The 22388-nt window shown below is 27.0% G+C and overlaps 2 protein-coding genes and 1 pseudogene across 2 annotated transcripts; all 3 read right to left on the bottom strand.

Moving 5' to 3' along the window:
- Positions 1–4303: 4303 nt before the first annotated feature.
- On the bottom strand, positions 4304–9118 carry LOC113385776 (4-coumarate--CoA ligase 1-like). Its single transcript, XM_026623613.1, has 10 exons — positions 9005–9118; positions 8727–8940; positions 8553–8659; positions 8148–8377; positions 7918–8086; positions 6961–7106; positions 6320–6446; positions 5606–5833; positions 5061–5226; positions 4304–4434 (listed from the first exon to the last, which is right to left on the bottom strand). Exons 1-10 carry the CDS (start codon positions 9116–9118, stop codon positions 4304–4306), a joined length of 1632 nt encoding a protein of 543 aa, XP_026479398.1.
- A 2331-nt stretch (positions 9119–11449) lies between these two features.
- On the bottom strand, positions 11450–18779 carry LOC113384885 (annotated as a pseudogene).
- Positions 18780–19987: 1208 nt separating this feature from the next.
- On the bottom strand, positions 19988–22313 carry LOC113385775 (protein max-like). Its single transcript, XM_026623612.1, has 5 exons — positions 22080–22313; positions 21952–22014; positions 21128–21238; positions 20903–21026; positions 19988–20169 (listed from the first exon to the last, which is right to left on the bottom strand). The coding sequence occupies exons 1-5, from the start codon at positions 22116–22118 to the stop codon at positions 19988–19990; spliced, it is 519 nt and encodes a 172-aa protein (XP_026479397.1). The 5' UTR covers positions 22119–22313.
- Positions 22314–22388: the final 75 nt, after the last annotated feature.

The following is a 22388-nucleotide window of genomic DNA, read 5'->3' as shown; positions in this document are numbered from 1 at the left end:
TGCCGTAATGTTTTTACACTCTTGTATACTTATAACTTTTAAAATATTAGACTGGTACACAGCAAAGACCACACAAATTGCAAATATCAATAAGTTATGCAAGTTATTTTGCATGTGATTACTATGATTCTCTTTAATAGTTTCATTAATCCAATCTATATAATATTTATTGTCAAGTCGCAAGTCTCTTTGCGGCTCCAACGAACAATCATTTCCCCAGGATCTTATGCCAATCTAAAAATGAATATTATTATTCAATTAATCAAAATAAATAACTCCAATACCGCAAATGAATTAAATACAAAATTCACGACATATACGATTTTTAAAATATTCTTTAGTGAATCCCTTAAAACTCTCAAAACAACAATCCACTATACTCGTACATTTGTGATTGATTAATAATTAGACTAATTTAGTCATGAAATACGGTAAATCTTAATAATTTAATTTTTAAATATATGCATGTATACAGAACGTAATGATCGTTTTTGATTTGCGACAGATATTAGTTTGATTCAGAATATCTAACTGTAAGAATAACGGTTTCCGCTTTACAGACTACGGTTCCGGAAATGTCGCACATGCGGTATTAATCACGCAGTGTCAATTGCAATAATTCATTATTATTTTTCAATTATTCACCTGTATATTCTCGCAAATTATAGGACTTCCAGATATGCCCTAAAAAGAAAATATATCAATGGCATAGATCTTAAATTCGAACGTAATCATATATTTTACAAAAAAACATTTCAATATTTCAAGAATAATGGAAAATCAATTATTATTTTTTTATTTCCTGAAAATTTCGTTTAGTATTAAAAAGTATGACAATGGATATATAATTTTTACTGTTTCCAAAATATTTTATTATCATGTGAAAAATCTTACTAACAAAGCATTTGCTCTTGTTGTCAATTTTTTTTAGCTGTGTGCACATGACTCCATGATCAATCATAGACTTTAATGTATGCTTTAACATTAGTTCTGGTCTCATGAAAAACATGTTTTTAAATTTTCTACTACTATGTAAGTAATTCACATTACATTCATCAGAAAATAAAACTGTCATATCACGCACCACGAAATTATTTTTTAAATCGGCTTCATTAAAATCGTTTCTGTAGAATACTGAAAATTAAAAACAATTACTTTTATCATTGTATTGAAGATATTTTTGTATCATAAGTAGGTCTGATGAACTTTAAAATAGACTGTTTATTTTGAAAGTAGTGTGAATCCACATTGCCTTATTGTTTCGAGAAAATTATAAAGTTTAACATCTATTCTGCTATTAAATAAAAAAAAACTAGAAAAACTAAGTGTAGTATAGTGTATATCTACGTTTTTACCGACGTTTAATTTAATTATATCAAACTTATTTTAGGCAAATTAAACAGTAACAAAATATATATTTCTTGGCTGCAAAAGAGAAACAGAGCTGGAGCTGTTCCATTGTATAAATTATTAAAGTGGACTTGCAATACTTTCGAAATATATATACTTATTGTTAGGGTCTAAATGTTGCATGTAGTTTTAAAATTCTTACTGTGATGTGGCATTCTGTAACCTTCATAATTTCCTGTTCGACATACTTTGTACAAACTTTTTAATTCTATATCATAATTGTAATTTGTTGGAAGGTTTATAGGTTTTCCTATTGAAGAATTGATTGAATCCACCAACTAAAAATATGATCTGGGCAATATATTCAGTAATTCTCAAAAGTTATTCTAGTAATTCACATACTATAATCACATAATATAATATACCCTGATTAAGCCAATATTATCTTTGAGATAGTCTTCAAGAAATAATTCGTTAGATACAGAAAAATTCGGGTGAATGAAAAACTTTTGGCAACGTTTTCTACGTGATTTAGTAATACTTTCTTCATATATCTGATTGTCAGGAACTTTGGTCATCACTCCGTAATTGAAATGATCATATTCTTCTTTTCTAAACAAAAATTATTATCATATTGCAATTTGTTAAAGCTCAAATACCTGTTCAAAGCTACAAAAAATAGGAAATCTCTAAAAAAAATAGATAACATATCCACAAAATTCGGACTGAAAATTGTTACAATATTTGCATTGAACAATTAAAAGATTGTGTTTTTAAATAAATTTCAACAAATGATTGAGAAATTAAAAAAATAAACTAAGTAATTCTTAATGTATAGTATTTAGTTCAAAATGTGGAACAGTATGATTGTGTATGTGTATCGATACACATTATCGAATTATCAGATGAATGTTAAAAATATATTAAATCTGAATTAGTTTCATATCTTATGCTGAGTTCGAATTTTTTTCTTCTTCGTGTTTTGTAATTAAAATTTTACCGTGATCTTCCAATGCAATGCGCTGCCGTTAAAATCCATTTATTACTTATTATTGATCCATCGCAAATATGTGCCCAGATCCCTTTAGTGGATCATAATGACGTGGTGAACGAATATTTATTTGTATAGATACCTGTTAGCATTCAATAAAAATAAGTTCTTTAAATTTTATGAAAGGTTTTCGATTCTCGAAAACGCGTACGACTGGTATGCGACCCTGTTGCTGTAGAGTACAACAACGGGGTCGCGGTTTTCAAAATTTGCCATCCCAGCTTTAATAACATTTGTAATGATAATGAGACTTTTTAACTTGTCAATAGAGATTTATATATTTTCTTTTTAACAATAATTTATGGTCAGTATTTTTAATTATTTTCATAAAATAAATAAAACACGTGGTATATTATAAACCATATGGTGCAAAAATAAGGTAAAATCATGAGGATTATGAAATGCTGGAAAAGGAAATGAATGAAGCAAAAGTTTTGGCTTTATTGATCAACGTTTGATTGTTAAATTCCAACTCCAGCGCACATTTGCATTCGGATATAAAATATATCGTTAAAATGATAAAACATTTCTAACACAAATCAATTATGTAGGTGCATATAGATGTAAACGATTTCTTTTATTCCAAGTTCACTTTAATATAGTTGTAAATGTTACGTTACGAACAAAATTATACTAAAAGTTATTAAATTTCTTGTCTCGATGTGTCTTGAGCGACAGATCGTGATATTGAACGTATTTTGTAACTGAAATGTCTTAATTAATACTAACATGCATCCATCGAGTGTTTGCGTATTCTCTGTGAATCTATTAACCCCGCTTCTTACCACGTATGGAAATTCTGCAATATTAGCTGCGTCTTTTATTGCCCAGAGAGTAGATAGTAAGATGAAGCTTAAAAAAGTATTGGCCATGCTGCGAGGTATTCCGTTTATCAATGATTATCAATATTATACTGAAAATGTCAGTACGGCGCGGTTCATTTGTTTCTCTCGGTTGTTTGAAGCCTATTAGAATACCCCGTGTTCATATTTTATTTTAAGCCTAGACAATACTAGAATACCCCGTGTTCATATTTTATTTTAAGCCTAGACAATATTAGAATACCCCGTGTTTTAAGCGAGAAAGTTCTTGAGAATGTAGATGCTGTCTATTACCATAGCCAGGACTTAGAGCGGTGGGCAACTTATGGTATAGATATTATAGGGCCATAATAGTACGTTCATTAAGACTGTGATCTCTATCCATCACAAAAAGTTTCATTAGAATAGCCAAACAAATTGTTCAACGATTATTTACAAAGAAAAGTCTCAGCCAATCTTTACCACAACTAATCAGCATAATTCCCAACCAATATGTTTTGAATGGTTTTTAAACTTTTGTATTCAAAATTTTGTATTTGAAAAATGGATTTAGAATTTTTGAGTGAATCGTGAACGAAAATTTTATAATATATTTGATTTATAACGCATTATGTTGTAATAATTCATATTTGAATCAAATATATGCTTTCTCAAAAAAAAAAAAAAAAACAAATCATCTTTTCAACTGACCAATTTCGATTTGTACTTGTGGCAGACTGATTCAAGAACACATAGATACACAATTCATGAAAATTGATATCATAATATCAATCAATCAATCAACCGGACATAATTAACTATTTTCAACGGTATCTGACTTCAAGAATTTTTTTGTTTAAAAGCTTAATTTTTCTCACTTTTTCAAAAATGTTATACAAAAAGGCAGATATGCAAAATCAAGCAAAACTAGAAATATTTTTTAATTACAAGTTAGCAAGAATAACAGAAATAAAAGCTAATTTATAAACTTACTTACTCTCATTCCATCTTTAATATATTAAAGCCAATACATATTTGCATTAGAAAACTGTAACCAACATTAATATTTATATGATAAATATATATTTTTTCTTATGATTAATCACAATTTGTTTTTCAGCGTTGTAACACGATCCCTCAAAACTCTTCTTAATATTTTTCCCGTTGGGTTTTTTGGTATTTCGTCGATAAACTCTATGCCACCATGAAGTCTTTTAGCATAAGAAACTTTTCCTGCAAAACAGAAAATATAAACAAGAATTAAGTTAAAGTGGTATTGAATTGAAAAATATGCAATATTAACTAGGGATTTTGGGCAAAACATCACTATTGAAAATATTGTGCAATAATAACCATTGTACATTGGTTTAATATTGAAAAAAAATCATAAGTATGGTTTTAAGATAAGACTGTTCATTCCACAATAAAAACAACTATATAAAATTAGTATTTCTGCTAATATCACATTATCAAATTGTTTTACGCAATTTTATAATATAATATAGACGAAATTTATAAATTCGACACAAATATACATTTAGGAAGATTTCTGCTAACAAATACTACATATCATATGTTTTTCATATTCATTGTAACGAAATCAGTGAATATAAATGTATTCATTCAGTTTGTTCAGAGTAGATTAGCTTGAAATTAATAGAAACCATTATGATGGTTTTTGCAAAATATCTACATATTTACTTAATCATTATCTACATTTATTGTATTTTTGAAAAACAATATATCCAAAATCTCCGTAAATAAAAAGTAAAAGAAAGAATCCGTAAATAAGAAGTAAAAGAATTTTATGCTCCGTAAATATAACAATAACTATATATAAATTGGGGAAATTTAAATACCTGCAACAAAATCTATCAACTCTTTTTTTGAAGGTTTATTTTTTAAACTTGGAACTACAAACGCAAGAGGCAATTCTCCCACATCTTCGTTTGGCAATCCTATAACGGCGCAATCCATTACACCAGGATGAGTTAGAAGTAAGGCTTCCAATTCAGCCGGTGGTACCTTTTGGTAAAAAAAATTTCTATATAATTTACACATAATCCAGGTATCAAATGGAATAAAAAACGAAATGATCATTTCATTTTATGACTGTTGCATAAAGTTTCATTGGATTTGATGAAAAGCAGGGTAAAATCTGGTTTGAATTAAGTTGTTATGAATTTGATTCAAACGATTTTTATATAACATATGTATATATATACATATGTATATATATATATATATATATATATAAATATATATATATATAATATATATATATATATATATATATATGTAGTGTGCATATATATGTATTGAATGACAACAGGTAAAATTACAATTTAATTTCATAATGTAATAAATCAGCTCCATAATATAATGCATTATATAATATACATACCTGAAACCCTTTATATTTAATTAACTCTTTCAGCCGATCGACTACAAAAAAATGTTCATCTTCATCATAATAACCAATATCACCCGTATGAAGCCAGCCATCTTTATCTATCATACCAGCTGTTGCACCTGGGTTGCCAATATAGCCTTTCATCATCAAGTCACCTTTAAAACATAATTCCCCTTGCTGGTTTGGACCCAGTGCTTTTCCACTTTCAATGTCAATAACCTTTAAACATATATATATATATATATATATATATATATATATATATATATATTGCATCCATCCAATAATTGTGCTACATTAAAAATTTACAAGATCTTATATATATTTTAAAAATACTGTAATATAAAGCTAAAGATTGTAGTCATTCATTCAGCCACTAATTTTGAATAATTTTCTATCTAATGCTCAAAACTCTCTTAACGCTCAAATTATCATTGCAAAAATGAATTAACTAGCTTCAACTTTTCGATTTTTAAAAAAATATTCTAAAGAATTAAATAACAAACAAATTATGCGTAATTTGAAAGTAGAGATGATTTTTAATTCGAAAAATATAACAACTACATTATTTAAAAATTTTCATGATAGAAATCATTATTGAAATAGTACTATAGTACTAATATAGAATCTCATTATGTTTCAAATATCATATTAATAATTGCTGAATATCAAACAAATCACACTTTAAAACATTTAAATACTAACCTTGGCGGACGTACCAGGCGCAAGAACGCCGCAGCTGCCATATTTATTACCAGATTCTAAAGTTTGTGAAAGTACAGCTAATGTTGTTTCAGTTAGACCATATCCTTGTTGAACAGTGCAATTAAACCTATTTGCAAAATGTTAAATATGCAAATCTTGAAATTTCCAGAATGTTAATATTTGTATAACTTGTATGTTGTATCTTTAAATACTAAATTTTTCTAAATTTCTAAAATTTTATTTTCTTGCAAATATTCTAAAGTCAATAACATTACTAAAGTCCTATTTTATTAATATTGAAACAGTTAAGAATTATGTTCAGAAAATAAAAGCCAAATTGAAGAAATCTTGAAACTGAATCATTTCAAACAAATATTGCAAATTTTTAAAAAAAAATTTAAAACAATTCATTCAGCACTTAGACTTCAACTTTGTGTGACTCAAATTCATAATTAGTTTTAAATGTTTGAACTACTGGTAGCTTGGTGTTACAATTGTGTTAATTAGTGTAGTGTAGTGTTAAATAGTTTTTGTCTGTAAGTACCTATCTTTAAGTCTAATATATATAAAAAACCAAAACGAGTTCAAATTGAAATCAATCTAAATTTCAGAATAATATTCTATTAATTAAAATATCTTACTTGGTAGAAACTTCATCTTGTAACTCTTTACTTAAAGGAGCCGCACCACACATGATCCTTCTTACACTGCTCAGGTCATATTTTTGCACTAATGGATCTTTTGTTAAGAAAACCAATAAAGGCGGTACAGTAAAAAGAAACGTGACCTGAAAATAATAATATTCCAAAGGTATGTGTTATAAAAAAGTATAGTTTAATAAAAAATGTGGGCATGTGTATGTCATGAAATTACACAAGCTCAGTTTTGCATATATATATATATATATATATATATATATATATATATATATATATATATATATATATATGTGTGTGTGTGTGTGTGTGTGTGGGTGTATATAAAGATATTTTGGTGTTGGTCCAGTTGAATTATGAGCCAAGTCTGTGCTATACAAACTGTGGTGTGTGCATAGTAATTACACACATTGTGCACTGATAAGTATATGATAATGTATTTATAAAGAAGACAAAGTTTTTGAGGTGTACAGAGGTAATGTAAAAGACTTATGTGAAAAATCTATAAATCAATTCAGGAAAATTTAACATAAAATTTACCACTGTCTTTCCACAATGCAGTGGCCAAATTTGCTATATCCAATTTGTTCATATATCCTAAATCATTTTATCACCAATCCGCATTCTCTTCATTTTGTGGCAGAGATTACAAATGACTACATCAAAAGCTACCTTTAAAAAATTGTTATAACTAAATGGAAATTGTGAAAAAAAAGATATTTCATGAGTGCTGCCTATTGTAATAAATAGGTGCAATTAATCTGCAATGAACTAATAATCTAGACAAGTATTGGACACACAGATATTCCTTTTCTACATTGAATGTAAGTTTCAAATATATTTTATAATCTTAAATAGTAAATTTGCTTCCTATGCCTTTTTAAAAGGCATTGAGTAAAAAATAATTATAAAATAGTAATAATAATGTATAAACAAACCAACCTTATGATTTTGAATACTCTCGAGAAACAACACGTTATCAAATCGTGGTAATACAACCATTGTCCCACCAAAAGCAGTTATTGTCATAGAAGTTACAAAACCGAAAGCATGAAACCATGGTATGATTGCTAAAACTCGAACTGCGTCTTCAATAGTTGATGCTCGATGCCTTTGAGAAAAAAACAAATGTAAATATTTTGTTTAATTATATTATATAATTTATTATTTACATCCAATGTGCAAGGCTGACTATCAAATTGTGATGAGTAAGTTCAACTCCTTTTGGTAATCCAGTAGTACCCGAAGAACACAAAATGGCAGCAGTATGAAATTTTACATTAACTGGTGTAACAAAGAAGTCTTCATTTTTAATAAAATTACTTTGAAATTTTTCTTGAAATTGTACTATAGTAATAACATTTTCTTCTTCAGATTCTTCACCATCAAAAACAATTATATACTGAAATTTAGCATACATATAATACAGTATATAAAGATATTTTTTGATATTATCAAAAGAGAATATAAATAAACAAAGTTAAAATTAACTGTTGTTCATTACAAATTAATAGCATTTATCATGATTTTTCGCGGTAGTTCCTATCAATGTGTAAAATTTCTTTTGTATTACGCACCTTCAGAAATGCACACTTAGGTGCTACTTGGAGTATATTGTAAACCAAATATGATGAAGCAAATACAATTTTTGGTTTCGATAAACTATATGCATGTTGAAGTTCATCTAAAAAATAATTTTGTATATATTAAGTATTTTAAATAGGATACTACAAACATAAAAATATTCTAACCAGGTGAGTATGTAATATTTGTAGGAGCAACTGCGGCTCCCACACATAGAGCTGACAATGCTACTACTGTGAATTCCACTCGATTTTCACAACTGATGGACACTGCATCCCCTGAAGTGACACCAGCTGAACGCAGTGCAGATGTTAGCTTATGAACTCTATTCAATAATTGACCTCCAGTAGTTTCCACATTTGTCAATGCACACACCTTCAAAATAATATTTGTCAGTTTCAAAACAAATTTAATATTAATTTGACATTCTAATAAAATACAATACCTGCAAAGTAGTATTATAGTGGCGTTTTAGAGAATCAATCATTAATTCTGCAAAAGAGTTGCAACTTGGTGGCAAAACATCTTCTTTTGGCCCATTTACAATGAATTCTTCCATATTTATCACTGTTAATTAAATTTTGGCTTTGATATTCTTTAATGCTAAGGCAAGATTGAATTATCTTCAGAAAATTTTACTGCGCGGATGACCTATGGAACTGATCAAAGTACTTGTACCAGGTAAACAATTCAATTCGGTTAACATACATGCTAGTCTGTTTGAACCGCAGGTCAACTTTTCTCTAAAAAATAATCTTTTCTTGCGATAATGATATTGTTTTATACATATCAAGTATACGCGGTAAACACTTAGTTTATTCTTTTTTTATTCTTTTTAAAAAAAAATTATCCATGGAAAAATTATACGGAGAGAACCAATTTATATTGATAACCAATCATCCATTTAGAAAGATTTTAATCATCAATTTTAATCATTTGAAATTAAACAGATTTATGCATACATATATAGATAGGCAAATATTTAAGTATTTAGGCCCAATCTGACAGATGCATCTTACAATATGAAGTTGCGTATATTGGAAATCTAATACCATGTATGTGAAAAAAACGTTTAAAACCATGCATGTGAAAAATCTTAAAATCAAGTGGGTTCTGGGTTTTCACCCTAGACAATATTATTAATAATATATTAATAATATATTAGAATTTAATGTATTCATTTTTACCTCAAACCGTTTTATCCACATGAATGTCGATGCTATGTGTCGATATTACATGCATATCATCATAGATAAAAGAAGAGTATTACTTTCTTCACTAGTTGACCCCAAAATGTATACCAACGGTTTATAATGAAACTGGAAATATCTCAAAGATTTTTTTATTAAATCCCTTTTTTGTTAGCTCTTTCATTTGAATTGCATGCCATTATGCAAGATTATGCCATTTACTTGCAGAATAATTTTTACAAGGAGTTTATCAAGTTAGATCACACACTTTGGCATCAACATATAATTTATCCCTAATACATATGTATTTTTTATCCTATTTTATCATGCAATTGATCTAAAGTATAACAATTCATTGACGCAGTTTCCCTATTTTAATCTCCAAACTAATCATGAGTTGCTAAATGCTATCGCCGTTATTATGAAACGATAGCATCAAGACCGCCGGAAAACCTTAAAACCCGAAATTCGAAAATTTAATTTGTTATTCTCTTATATATATATATATATATATATATATATATATATATCGACCGATATTATTCTACGAAATTGCATAAGCCAACACACATGGCGTGTGTTCCTGTGTCCTTGTTCAGATATTAAAGAAATCAGCCGCACTATTCTTAACGTCCTTTCTGAAAGATAAAAATTAAATGAACTTTTTTAATTTACTTAATCATCTTATTCTTTTGTTCATTTAGTAATTAATAAGTTTTAAGTCTATATTATCAATTCAGTAAAATTAGTCATATGGCTAATTAATAATAGTAATAATAATGTTATGTAACATTAGCTCTAAATCTAAACTTTAAACTATATTAATTACAACTTTCTATGGCAAGTCTTGAAGGTTAATACAGACCATAATTTTCATTATTATGATCCTGGTATATATATCAAAATTGCAGTTGGAGTCATTTTCAGATGAACAATAAAAATATATAAAACGGAAAGAAATTTTATTTTATGAAAAGTTAAAATCTGACAAGGTGTATTACAGAGATTTATAAAAATATATCAATTACAAAATGTTTGTTATCATGGAGGAAGAATTACTTTCTTCTTTATAAGTTCTTTAGGTAAAGATAGTCTTGATCATATAAAATAATTATAATATTTTTTATTACAAAAAATATATTTTGAATATAATAACAAATTATATAATTATAACAACATTTAAAAAAATGTGTTAACAATATTGTATTCTATATATATTAGGTATTAAGGTGAAAAATTTGAAACGATTTCAAGCTGTGTTTCAAACTTTCAAACACATTATAATGAAATTTAGAATGAATAATCATATATGGCCATGTGAATTTTTAATGGTAAGCACAATTAAAATGTTTTAACAAAGTAAGTTAATTTAGTAAATTGATAATAAATACAAACCTAATATCTCTTCTGAAATTAATATCGATATAACCTTCATTACTATTTTTATCGAAACTATAAAATCCAATGTGTCCTTTATATTTTTATTAGGCTTAATAACAAAATGAGATCACATCAATACAAAATCAGATCAAGTGTTATAAAATCAGACACTTTCAGAGTATAAAAAGTGTGTATAAAAGAAATTGATTGATAATATGCTTTGGTTTGCCTCAAAATTTAATGTTTTTTTTAATGACAGCATAAATGGGTTATTAAATTTAAGAATATAACTGAGTGGCAACTATGTTTATTATTGTAAGCGGTTAAATTATTGAAATATCTCAAATTATCATTCCACCAATATCTATTATATCTCAATTCTTTAAGTATCTTTCAGAATCTTTCAGTGGGTTTTATTGCAGAATTCAGGATTCGAAATAATATATATATAATACTGCACCATCCAGTATTATTTTTGCTTTGCATTGATATTTCCTTTATTATACTGCTTATGACAAATCGTACAGTTTTATTTAGTACCATCTTTTAGCAATTTATTGTATTTAAATTTCAAAAATATAGATACTTCATAACATCATGAACAGAACTGATTTATATGCTCTATGTGTTTTTTTCCTTATCTGATTGCATAAAATACGACCATTTACTCTTATATTGTATATATTACTTTCAATTTAAAATAAATTTTGTCAAACTTTATTGAATTTTTTGTCCAAGCTTTAAAGGACCCCTTATTTCTTTCTTACAAGCAGGTTTCCGTTGTTTTTGTAACTTTCTTTTTTCACTAATATTGGAATTGTCTTCAATTATATCATCTATAAAAAAATTGAAAATATTAATTAAACGTTTTTAATCATTCATTGAAGAAAGTTGTAATAAGCTATAGTAATAACATACTAATATTTGATCTTTTTACCACCTAAGCTAATATTGTTAAATTTATCAGAATTTTGTTAATTGATTCCAGTAACTTCAGAAATATAACTAGAGAAAAATTGTGCTATGGCAACATGCTTTTATAAAAAAGGCTGAAATATATTTGGAAACTTACCAGAAGAATGTTTTTCTGTTTGGTCAGAATCCCCCTCAGTCCATTTTCCTGAAGACCAATTATTCAAATTGTCATCACTTTTTTTATCCTGAATTTAAATAAATTATGTAGTTATGTATATTATAATAGCAATACCATGCTTTTTAAACACTACAAAACAAATAAATAAAACAAAAACATGCAAATCAAAGATATAGCGCCTGATTATTATATATCTGAAATATTACTTATTCTCGGATATATATCCGATTTGAAACTATTTTGAATAATGTATAGTAGAACGTAATTGCATCTAATTAAAACGTCAAGAAAATTCGAGAACAGTAATTTCCAATACCAAATAATTAATTCAAAATATTTTCTTTAAATATTGCTAAATAATTTTTTACTAACGATTTCAGGTTCATCTTCAATACAACCCCATTCGGAGGTGTCCCAACCATCTTCTGCATCTACTGGTAATGTAGTCATTGATAGTTTTCCAACTGATGGATTATTGGATGAAAATGAAGTATTTTCTGAATTCTAAAAAATAAAACTCACTACAGTTCTAGATAATAATAAATAATTGTATATACTAAAACAATATATATATATATATATATATATTATATATATATTCCATAAAATATTTAATTTATGGTAATAATGACTACTATATATAAAATTAGTTTAGAAAGAGTAGTTGTAACTAATATCATAATCAAATTGCAAAGCATCACAATCATTTTGATAATTATATTAATGCCATCTGTACATGTTTTATGTCATTTTTAAGAGAAAATTAGTAAATACTAATTTAATATTAATTGCTTACATTTTATTTTTTCTTATTAAACGTTCATTTGATTTTTTATTTTTCAAAATTAATATTAATGTTTCAACTAGATATATATTGGTTTCTTCATCTGCATAAATTATAATTAAAATTATACCAGTAATCCTCAATCGAATCCTTTTTAGTTAGTATCGCGCCAGTTTCAAATATGTATTAACGGTGGAATAAATAAATAATTAAATATATATATATATATATATATATATATATACTTTTGGATTCTTTTATTATATTTTTTATATTTTATATGCGTTTTTATCTCATATTTTTACTCTGCCAGATTGACTAATAAGGATGTTTTAGTTTTGCTCGACTTATTGACTGAAACATATACATATATAAAACATATAAATATTGTAAAAGAAGCTGAACAAACTATAATCAAATGTTTAATACATTTTTAAATTAACAAACATTCAAATATTTAAAATTCTAGTGCTATGATTCATCACAAACCTCCATGCATTCCCAGCCAGTAGAATCCCAGTTTTCATTTGTGGAATCGCTGCTATCCTTTCCTACGTTCTCTAAAGGAGTGACTAAAATAGTAGTATTTGGTAAATTTTCACCTTTATCACCTTTGTGTTCATCTGAAAATAAGTATGAACCAATGGTATATAATAAGGCAGACAAAACCCACTCTGAACAAAAATGACCAAAAATTACTACGCGCGACATAGAATCGACATATGAGCAAAATTCGAGATACGAGCTTTAAGCGATTAAGTGTTTTCTAGAAATATGTTAATGGCAATATGAAAAATTTCGTCAGTTGTAACAATGATTTTCTTACAATGGAAATATTTGGTCTGTTTCATGATAGTAAGTTATTTTAAAGTTAGTCATTCTCAAATTATTTATTAATAATATTAATTGTGATTAATTGTGTAGTAATGATATACCCATACAAATATATTGAGGATTATTTTAAGGCGATCAGTATGTTATATATTTTTGATTTTGTACATTTACAAAATATTACATACTTTTATAACCATGGGTCCAAAAAAAAGGACCATGTCGGAAAAGACAATAATTAAATTGATAGAGAATAAATTTATTATTAATATTCAAATTCACTTAACAAAAACCACAGTGCTGAAACAAATTAAAGATATTTCAATACATTTATATGAGTATTAAAAAATGACTTCGATATACGAGCGATTCAATATATGAGCGTGGTTACGGAACAAATTAAACTGGTATATCATATTACACTGTATTGTCTTAAACTATTATTATTTAATATTGACTCACCAGACAAATTGAACTTTTTCAGTGAATTAGCAGGAAGCTGTTGATTAGGATGATTGGGAGATCGACCACTGTCATTTTGACTTCGATAAAATTTGGATGTAACGGCAGTAACAGCCCAACCTGCCCATGTTGCAGCTGCATTTCCAACCGCAGGTGTTGCAGCATTTACATCCGCTTCTGAAAACAAGAGCATTATTAGTGCGTCAATTAAGCAAATAAGTATTATATATTTATATTAGGGGCCGTTCAAGTATTACGTAAGCACTAGGGAATGCAATACCGATGGAAAATTTCAATACCGGTATTTCGGTAATTTTTCATTTTAAAACCGGAAAACCGGTAAATTACCGGTATTCTTATTATCTTAAACAAACGTAAACAAAATTGAAAGTTACTAGTACAAAAATAAAAAAATGTATATACAACCACAACTTTATTCAACTAAACAATAAAAACAAGAAAATAAAACAATAAGTTTATTTTTTTGAATAATAATTTAACAAAATTATATCCAATTTAATTAATTCATTATCACTATCGTGTATATTGAGTACTTTTCACCAAAAACAAACGTATGAGTAAGAAAGACCAAAAACTCATAAAAGATCATATTACATTATTATAATAAACTGTATTGTCTGTGTCCGATGTGTTAAATTAGAATAATTTCCAATATTTAAAAAAATCTTTTTAACATTTATTTAAGATCCGATACTTTATCGAGATAAATAATAAGATACTATAATTGTTGAGTATTGTTATTTAAAACAATGTGATTTTCTATAGTATTTTCAAACTTCAAAATGTTGGGGGGGGGGGGTAAATAATTGTAATAAATCTGCTTACGTAATACTTGAACGATCCCTTATGCTATATTAAATTTAATCAAAATGAAAAGAATACAATAAAGTACTTCCAACATGATGTAGTAATAGTGTTCAATATATTAAATTTATTTAAAGCCATTACCATTTCCTTATCTATGACCATTACATAGAAATAATATGACTATAATCCTATTTATTGAAATATTATTTCTTCACTTTTTAAGATATTAATTTCATAACAAATATAATTAAATCAACTTTATTATTAATACCAATATGCTTTCTATTTCAATCGAAAATACTTTTAACTTTTGGATCTTTCTATCCATTAATAGTTTAAATGTATGTTATTTTGATAAATTTTATTGATATACGTGTACAAAAAGGACAAAAATTAGCTTATATGGAAATTGTTAAATAAAAAGTGTGAATTTTTCGAAGTTTTTTTCAATCATATTAAATTTTATTTCATTGAATAGGCTTATTAATAAAGTGTGCAAATAGTTAATAAAATTTAAGAATTACAATAAAATATTATCTTAAGTTAAATATATTAAATTACATGCATTTATCACAAAATGCAATTTTGTTTCAACATACATTTATACATCTTAGAAAACGTAAAACATGATCACATAATTGAATGAATAATAAAGCATACCCATAGTTTCTTTTAAAGTGGGATCTTGTGAAACTCGTTCCAATTTTCCCAGAAACCCTTTCAGTGTGCGAAATGCTGGATCTCGCACTGAAAGTTCTGGATCTACAGTAAGGGGACATAGTGCTGGTAATATGCGTCCAGCCACATCTGATAGTAGATAGTATTGCTGGGTTGCTGCAAGAGCTAACACTCCTGCCATATGACAAAAATTATTTTACTGAACTACATAAAATATATATATATATATATATATATATATATATATATATATATATAAATGAGTTTACAAAAAATGATAAACAGAATCGTTCAAGTGGAAAGACGACACAAATTGTGTTCAACTTAGAAAAAACAAACAAAAAGTTTTCAAATTTACTAACAAGTTAACATATTATAATAATAAAAGAATCATAACAAAGACATTATTTTTATCACGCATAGCAGACAAAGCAATGTGGTCACTTACAAAGTGTAAAGATGATTTTAAATCGCATTCTCTTGCTAATGAGTCTATGGAAATTAAAAAAAAAGCTAGCACTTGCAAATAAATTAACTAACTTTCGGTGAATGAAGTTTTTAGAATAATCTTTATAATTAAGTTAACAAATGTAATCAGTATAGGTAATAAGATGTTTAAACAAAAATAGTATAAAAATCATATCCAAGCCTTATTTATTATCACCTGCTGTTCTAGCTGGAGGAAATGGATCGCGGGTAGCTCGAACAAATGCTGATATCAAAACTTTCTGTCGAACTTGAGGATTCAAATGTGCCGCTATCTTACCGAGACATACTGTAGTATTCGTTCTGATTCCACTTTGATCATCGCGAGATTGCAAACGAGCAAAATGTCGTAATACCTCTACATTAAGATTATTATAACTTAATTTTGAAGCCAAGTGAACTATTGCCTAAAAAGTAACAAGCAATTAAAAAAAATTTCCATCCAATTGTGACAGTATATTCTAAACTATTTGTATAACTAATTGATACCTTTACAGTTTGCTCCCTTATTGTTGCATTTGTATCAAGAAAACCATTCACTACTTGCGGAAAAATCTGGTCATTAACAGTAGCTGGCAGTAAATGTTCTACAAAAAGATCAAGTTGTTGTAATAGACGAGATCTTGTTGCACGATCCGTAGAAGCAAACAAACGTACAACACATGGTACAATACATTTTTGATAATTATCTGCGTCTAACAATTTACCAAGCTAGCAAACAATAACAAGTTAGATACTGAGATACTAATAATGATAATAATAAAATTAATACTATTTACTTTAAACATTGGTGCCAGAACTGCGGAACCAGCTTCACCATACTCAAAAGCAGTTATCAATTGGGGTAATATTTTATACCTAAAACAAATATTTATATAAAAAGTTCTGACATAAATTAATATAGTAAAGAACATACTTGCAAACATTTTCAGGAAAGAAATCAATTTGAGTTGTGAGAGTTGAAAAAAATTATTTTTATCTGCTTTGTCTTTTATTTGTATTTCTTCCAAAAATAGTAAAGAATCGATTAGGTCATTCTGAAAAAAAAAACTCTTATTTGGTATTTTTAAAATATAGTTTAAACATATAATATATATATATATATATATATATATAAACTCTAATTTAATTTAAAACAAAAATATAGATTTTTTAAATAAACCAAAAGAGGTTTCAAATAACTTTTAGAATTTTATCATCATTTCAGCCAAGCAAAAACTTTCAGGCTTTGGCTACACACAAATGACCAATGTTTTTATATAATATAATATCATATTTACAAATTTCATTTTAATTTACTTAATTAACTACTTTCTGGTAATATAATACTGTCACTCATAACGGCGTTTAGAAAAAAACAATTATACGCAAATTACCTTAAAATATCCACCTGTTTTTTGGCATCTAATTATAATATCAGCAGGGTTTGGTCTATCAGATGGATTGTTGCTTATTAATTCAGTATACAACGATCTTAAACTTCTTGGAATCTGTGTGATGAATTAATTTTAACTAAGTAGTTAATTTTTAAAAATTCACAACATTTACTTACACAGTTCACATCTTTTAAATTTACTCTATTTTTGAGAGGACCATTATAAACCTCCCATATCAGACAACCTAATCCCCACATATCAGAAGAACTGTAATTCGATACATCTTTAGTTTCATAAACTAGATTGGATACTAATAATCTATACTTTTAACAATACCTTTTTGTTGAATGTTTATATTTTACAGCTTTTTCTGGTGGATCATATACATCTAGGTCTATACAAGTTTTAATTGGTATTTTGTCATGTACTACACCAACAGCACATATATATTCAAACCCTCCTAGCTTCCATTCACCTGAAGTATTTATAAACACAGACCAAGATGAAACATTGTTATGTTGCAAGTTACCATCATTATTTAAAAATGATAAGGCTCGCTGAAATAAATGTATATAACATTTTACAATTATTTAATTAACAATGTACAAAATTATAGAACAATATTTTCATCTGAGTTATTAACTTCCCGTAGGGCAAGTTATAGTAATTTACCGTAATTTGAAACAAACCCCAGGCTTTGTACATATCTTGTTGACGTTTTTCAATTTGTAAACCAGCGATGTGCATAGCAAAAGGTTCAACAAACTCAGTAGCAAGATATAAGTTCTTCTCAGTTTCCAAACTATCTATATATTGCAGTATACTAGGATGTCTGAGGGTCTTTAACCGTTTAATTGTCGCTTTTGCTATTTCCAAATTGTATTCGGTATTGTTTTTAATATCAAATATAAACACAGAGACGTCATCATTTGAACCTTTTTTCTTTGCTTTGTGTAATTTCCATATACTTCTATTTTCTAAATTATATGTTTGATCAACAATTTCATAAGGAAAATCTTTGGAGGAATCTCTTACAAAGAAAGACCACATAGTTGTTAAAATTTAATAAATAAATAACGAAAAAAATCACTTAACCTATACCACATGACGTTAATAAATGTCACTCATTGCGTCAGTTTACTTCATTCATGTCACCGAATCATTCTAGTACTAGTATAAAATTCATTGCCAACATTAGAATTCAGTAACTAGTTGTAAGTGGCGTTTCGCCTTAAGGCGAGTTGCATAGATAAGAGAGACAAATAGTTGCATGAGCTTTTCCCATTTCCCGATATATGTAAATAAGATCCACTTGATAATCAATGAGAATTGAGATTTAGCTATTTAGATAAAATTTCCAACCATTTATTTAAAAAAAAAACAGTTTTCACTTCTTACTAAAAAATAAGATTAGAATTGATGCGATTTTCTATAAATATTCTAAAGGCAAATAAACTCACATCCTTAATTATATAAATTAAATTAGTTTATTTAGCATTAAACTTCGTGATTCAGAAATGCATTTTATTTAAGTTTAGGCATCAAAGCGGTCAGCAATCAAACAGAACGGAACACATACGGCGTAAATTTTAAGTCCACGGGATAAATTTTTATTATTCGATCGCTCTCCAAGGCCTATAATATATCAGTATGTCAATTTATATCAATGAATACTATCATTATAAAAAGTTTCATCGAAATCGTCAACAATTTTTTAAGCAAAGAAACTAATCTGCACGATTCCTAATTGATATCTTTTAAAGGGTTTTTAAAATCTCAAAAGCGCTCGAGGATTTTTTGCGAAAACGTAGACGAAAAATCTTGGTTTTTTCTGTGAAGTTAGAAAAACGGCTCGGCCTATCGGCTATGCAATTGTAAAATTGAATGACAATGCGCCCATACCCTTTTCTTAACAACATAAAAATCTAGGAATTAGAATTAATATAGCAAATAGTATGGATCCATTACCTTATCAATTGTTAGGACAGAAAAAAAACTGAAATCAAATATGCGTATATCAGAAATGCATAAAAGAAAATTTGTTCATAATCATTAAATATAAATAAAATTTTTCATAAGAAATTATCTAACATATAAGTGGAATCTTAATTTCTTCAAGATATTGAAAGGTATTACAATTTTTGCATTAAATTTATTCTTGAAAAATAATACAAATTCATATTTATACATATAGATTAAAATAAATTTGAAGTAGATAACGTTAATGTAATCTTAAAACTGTAACAATCATAAATTCACTTATATACAGTTATAAAGATTAATTAACAATATCTGATAAAAAGTTAAATCCTTAAACTTATTAGGCATAACCATTCAACTTAATTCTCTTATTGTGCCTAGATTTATTGTTTGTCCTTGATGGTGAATCATTATCAGAGCTATCTGAAGTTAAGGAACTTCCGTCACTTTTAATATTCATTGATAAGTCGCTAGTTTCAGCAGCAAAATTTCCTGTTGCCTTTGCCCTTTCTAGTGTTTGGACTGTAAATAAAAGCAATCATGAGTGAACATATATTAAAATACATTTATCTTTCTTAGTTAGTTACATACATTACATACATTATATATATATATATATAAAATATATATAATATTGAAATATTAATTGAAAAATGATCAGCATGCCAAGGGAAGACAAACAGTGATTAACGATATTAAATTATTTGGATAATAAGTATTTGATATTAAAAGAATTTTAACAACATATTGTACATTTTAACAAACAACTATAATAATGAAAACCAGTAAATGCAGAAAAAGTTCAATAGTATTTTGAGAAATTTCAATAGTAGTCAAAAATTAAGTAAAATAATATTAAACAGTAAATATTTTCAATAATTGATGTTTCATTTGTTTATAACATAGATACATTGATAACATAATAAGCACATTTGCCACTTTTCCAAGAACTAATGCACAATTTTATCGTTTTCTAACGTATCTCGTGAAAAATAATTTGTGAACACTATTACACATTTTATGCATTAGCTAATGCTTCAATAAAAAAATGTATTATGAATATTAAAACAATATCACAGTTAATTAGATATTAATAAAAATAAGCACTTAGATTTATAGTAATTTTGATATTTGTATCAACACCCATGATTTTATGCTCATAATATTTGCTAATCATGTAGTATGAAACTCTTATTAGTTTATCAAATTATTAAATTGGTTTATCAAATTATTTATTAGTAATATCAAACATTACTTTGTTGCTCTAAAATACTATTTTGCCTCTTGAGATCATCAATATCTTGCTGGTGGCAATTATTTTTTTTCCTCATAAAATGAATATACTCTGCTGCCTTTTTGAGTATTTGTGCTCGGCTTGCCTGTAAATAAAAATTACATATAACAGGTTTCTTTATACAAAACAATTTTAAAACCATTCATAGTTTTGAAAATAAAACATGACATATTTGTCAGAACTCACAACTTTTTCTCCTTGTAAAGCTGGGACAGAGTCCCTTAGTGAAGTGAAGCTGTCTTTTATGTGATCCCTGCGCTTTCTCTCCAAAGCATTATGATGAGCTCTCTTTTCTGCCTGCAATAAAAAAAATATTCATTAAGAGTTATATGTAATTCCACAAGAAAACAGTTTATATTAGCAATCTACTTATAGTGAGAAGCATTTAGGACTCGAATTCAAAATAGAACTAGAATGATATTTTTCTGTTCAACACTGTACACAAAAATTTATGACTAGAATGAGTTAATGCAGTTCTCCTAATGATCTATATTCAAATTCAGCACTTCGATTTTATTAAAAAATTATATAAAAATAAATACAAAAAGTGTCACTGTAATCAAAACATAACAAGTCATGAAGCAATCCATAATCTCTTATACCTTTCTGACTGAGATATGGAGATGCATTTATTGCAAAATAAATAAAAAATAAAAATAAAAATAAAAAAAAACAAAGCGATAATAAAAATAAAGGCTATTATTGCCTTTGAATATAGCCTATACTCAAAGTTCTTCGAAGCTGTCAGTTTTTCTCATAAATTTAATAAGCAATAAGTTCCAAACTGTTTCTATGACAGTATCGGAATATAAAAAACAATAATGAATCATTATGAATAAACATAACTGCATTTATTGAGTTCTCAAATTAATGAATTAATTATTTTCCTTTGATGAATTATGGTCATATTTAATAATTAAATCACAACTACAGACATCAATATCAGATATTATATTGTGATGTAAATAATGAAAATATATAATATAAGGTATATAATTAATATTATATACCTGTGAATAATATATAGTTCCAGCATTGCGCCCTGGTAATCGAGAATCCGAGTCATCAGCATCCTGAAATGACACATTTATGCACTAAATTCAAGAAAATAGGAAACAGCATGTGGTAGCATACTTACATCACTTTCAATATCTATGTCACGATCGTCATCACTCATTATTTACGTATATTTATAAATATCTATTTATTATTAAATTATTATTAAAATTGCCACTTTAGAAAGTACGCGTACATACAAAAGGCACAAGCTTACAAATTATAGATTTATGTTTTCACCCATTCACCAAAATTTTCAAATGATATTATTATATAAAATTGTTCATTTGTGACTTGATTATATCACATAATTTAAAATAAAAATTGAATTTAGTAATCTATTCGTGACAATCCAAACCACGCTGCTTGATCACGTGCTTGATCACGTTTC

The sequence above is a fragment of the Ctenocephalides felis genome, unplaced genomic scaffold (genome assembly GCF_003426905.1).
Source record: "Ctenocephalides felis isolate EL2017-DRISC unplaced genomic scaffold, ASM342690v1 CF-g0.4_SCAFFOLD_03571, whole genome shotgun sequence".
Classification (NCBI taxonomy): domain Eukaryota; kingdom Metazoa; phylum Arthropoda; class Insecta; order Siphonaptera; family Pulicidae; genus Ctenocephalides; species Ctenocephalides felis.
Note: the sequence above shows the minus strand (reverse complement) of the source record. Positions and strands in the feature narration are given on the sequence as shown.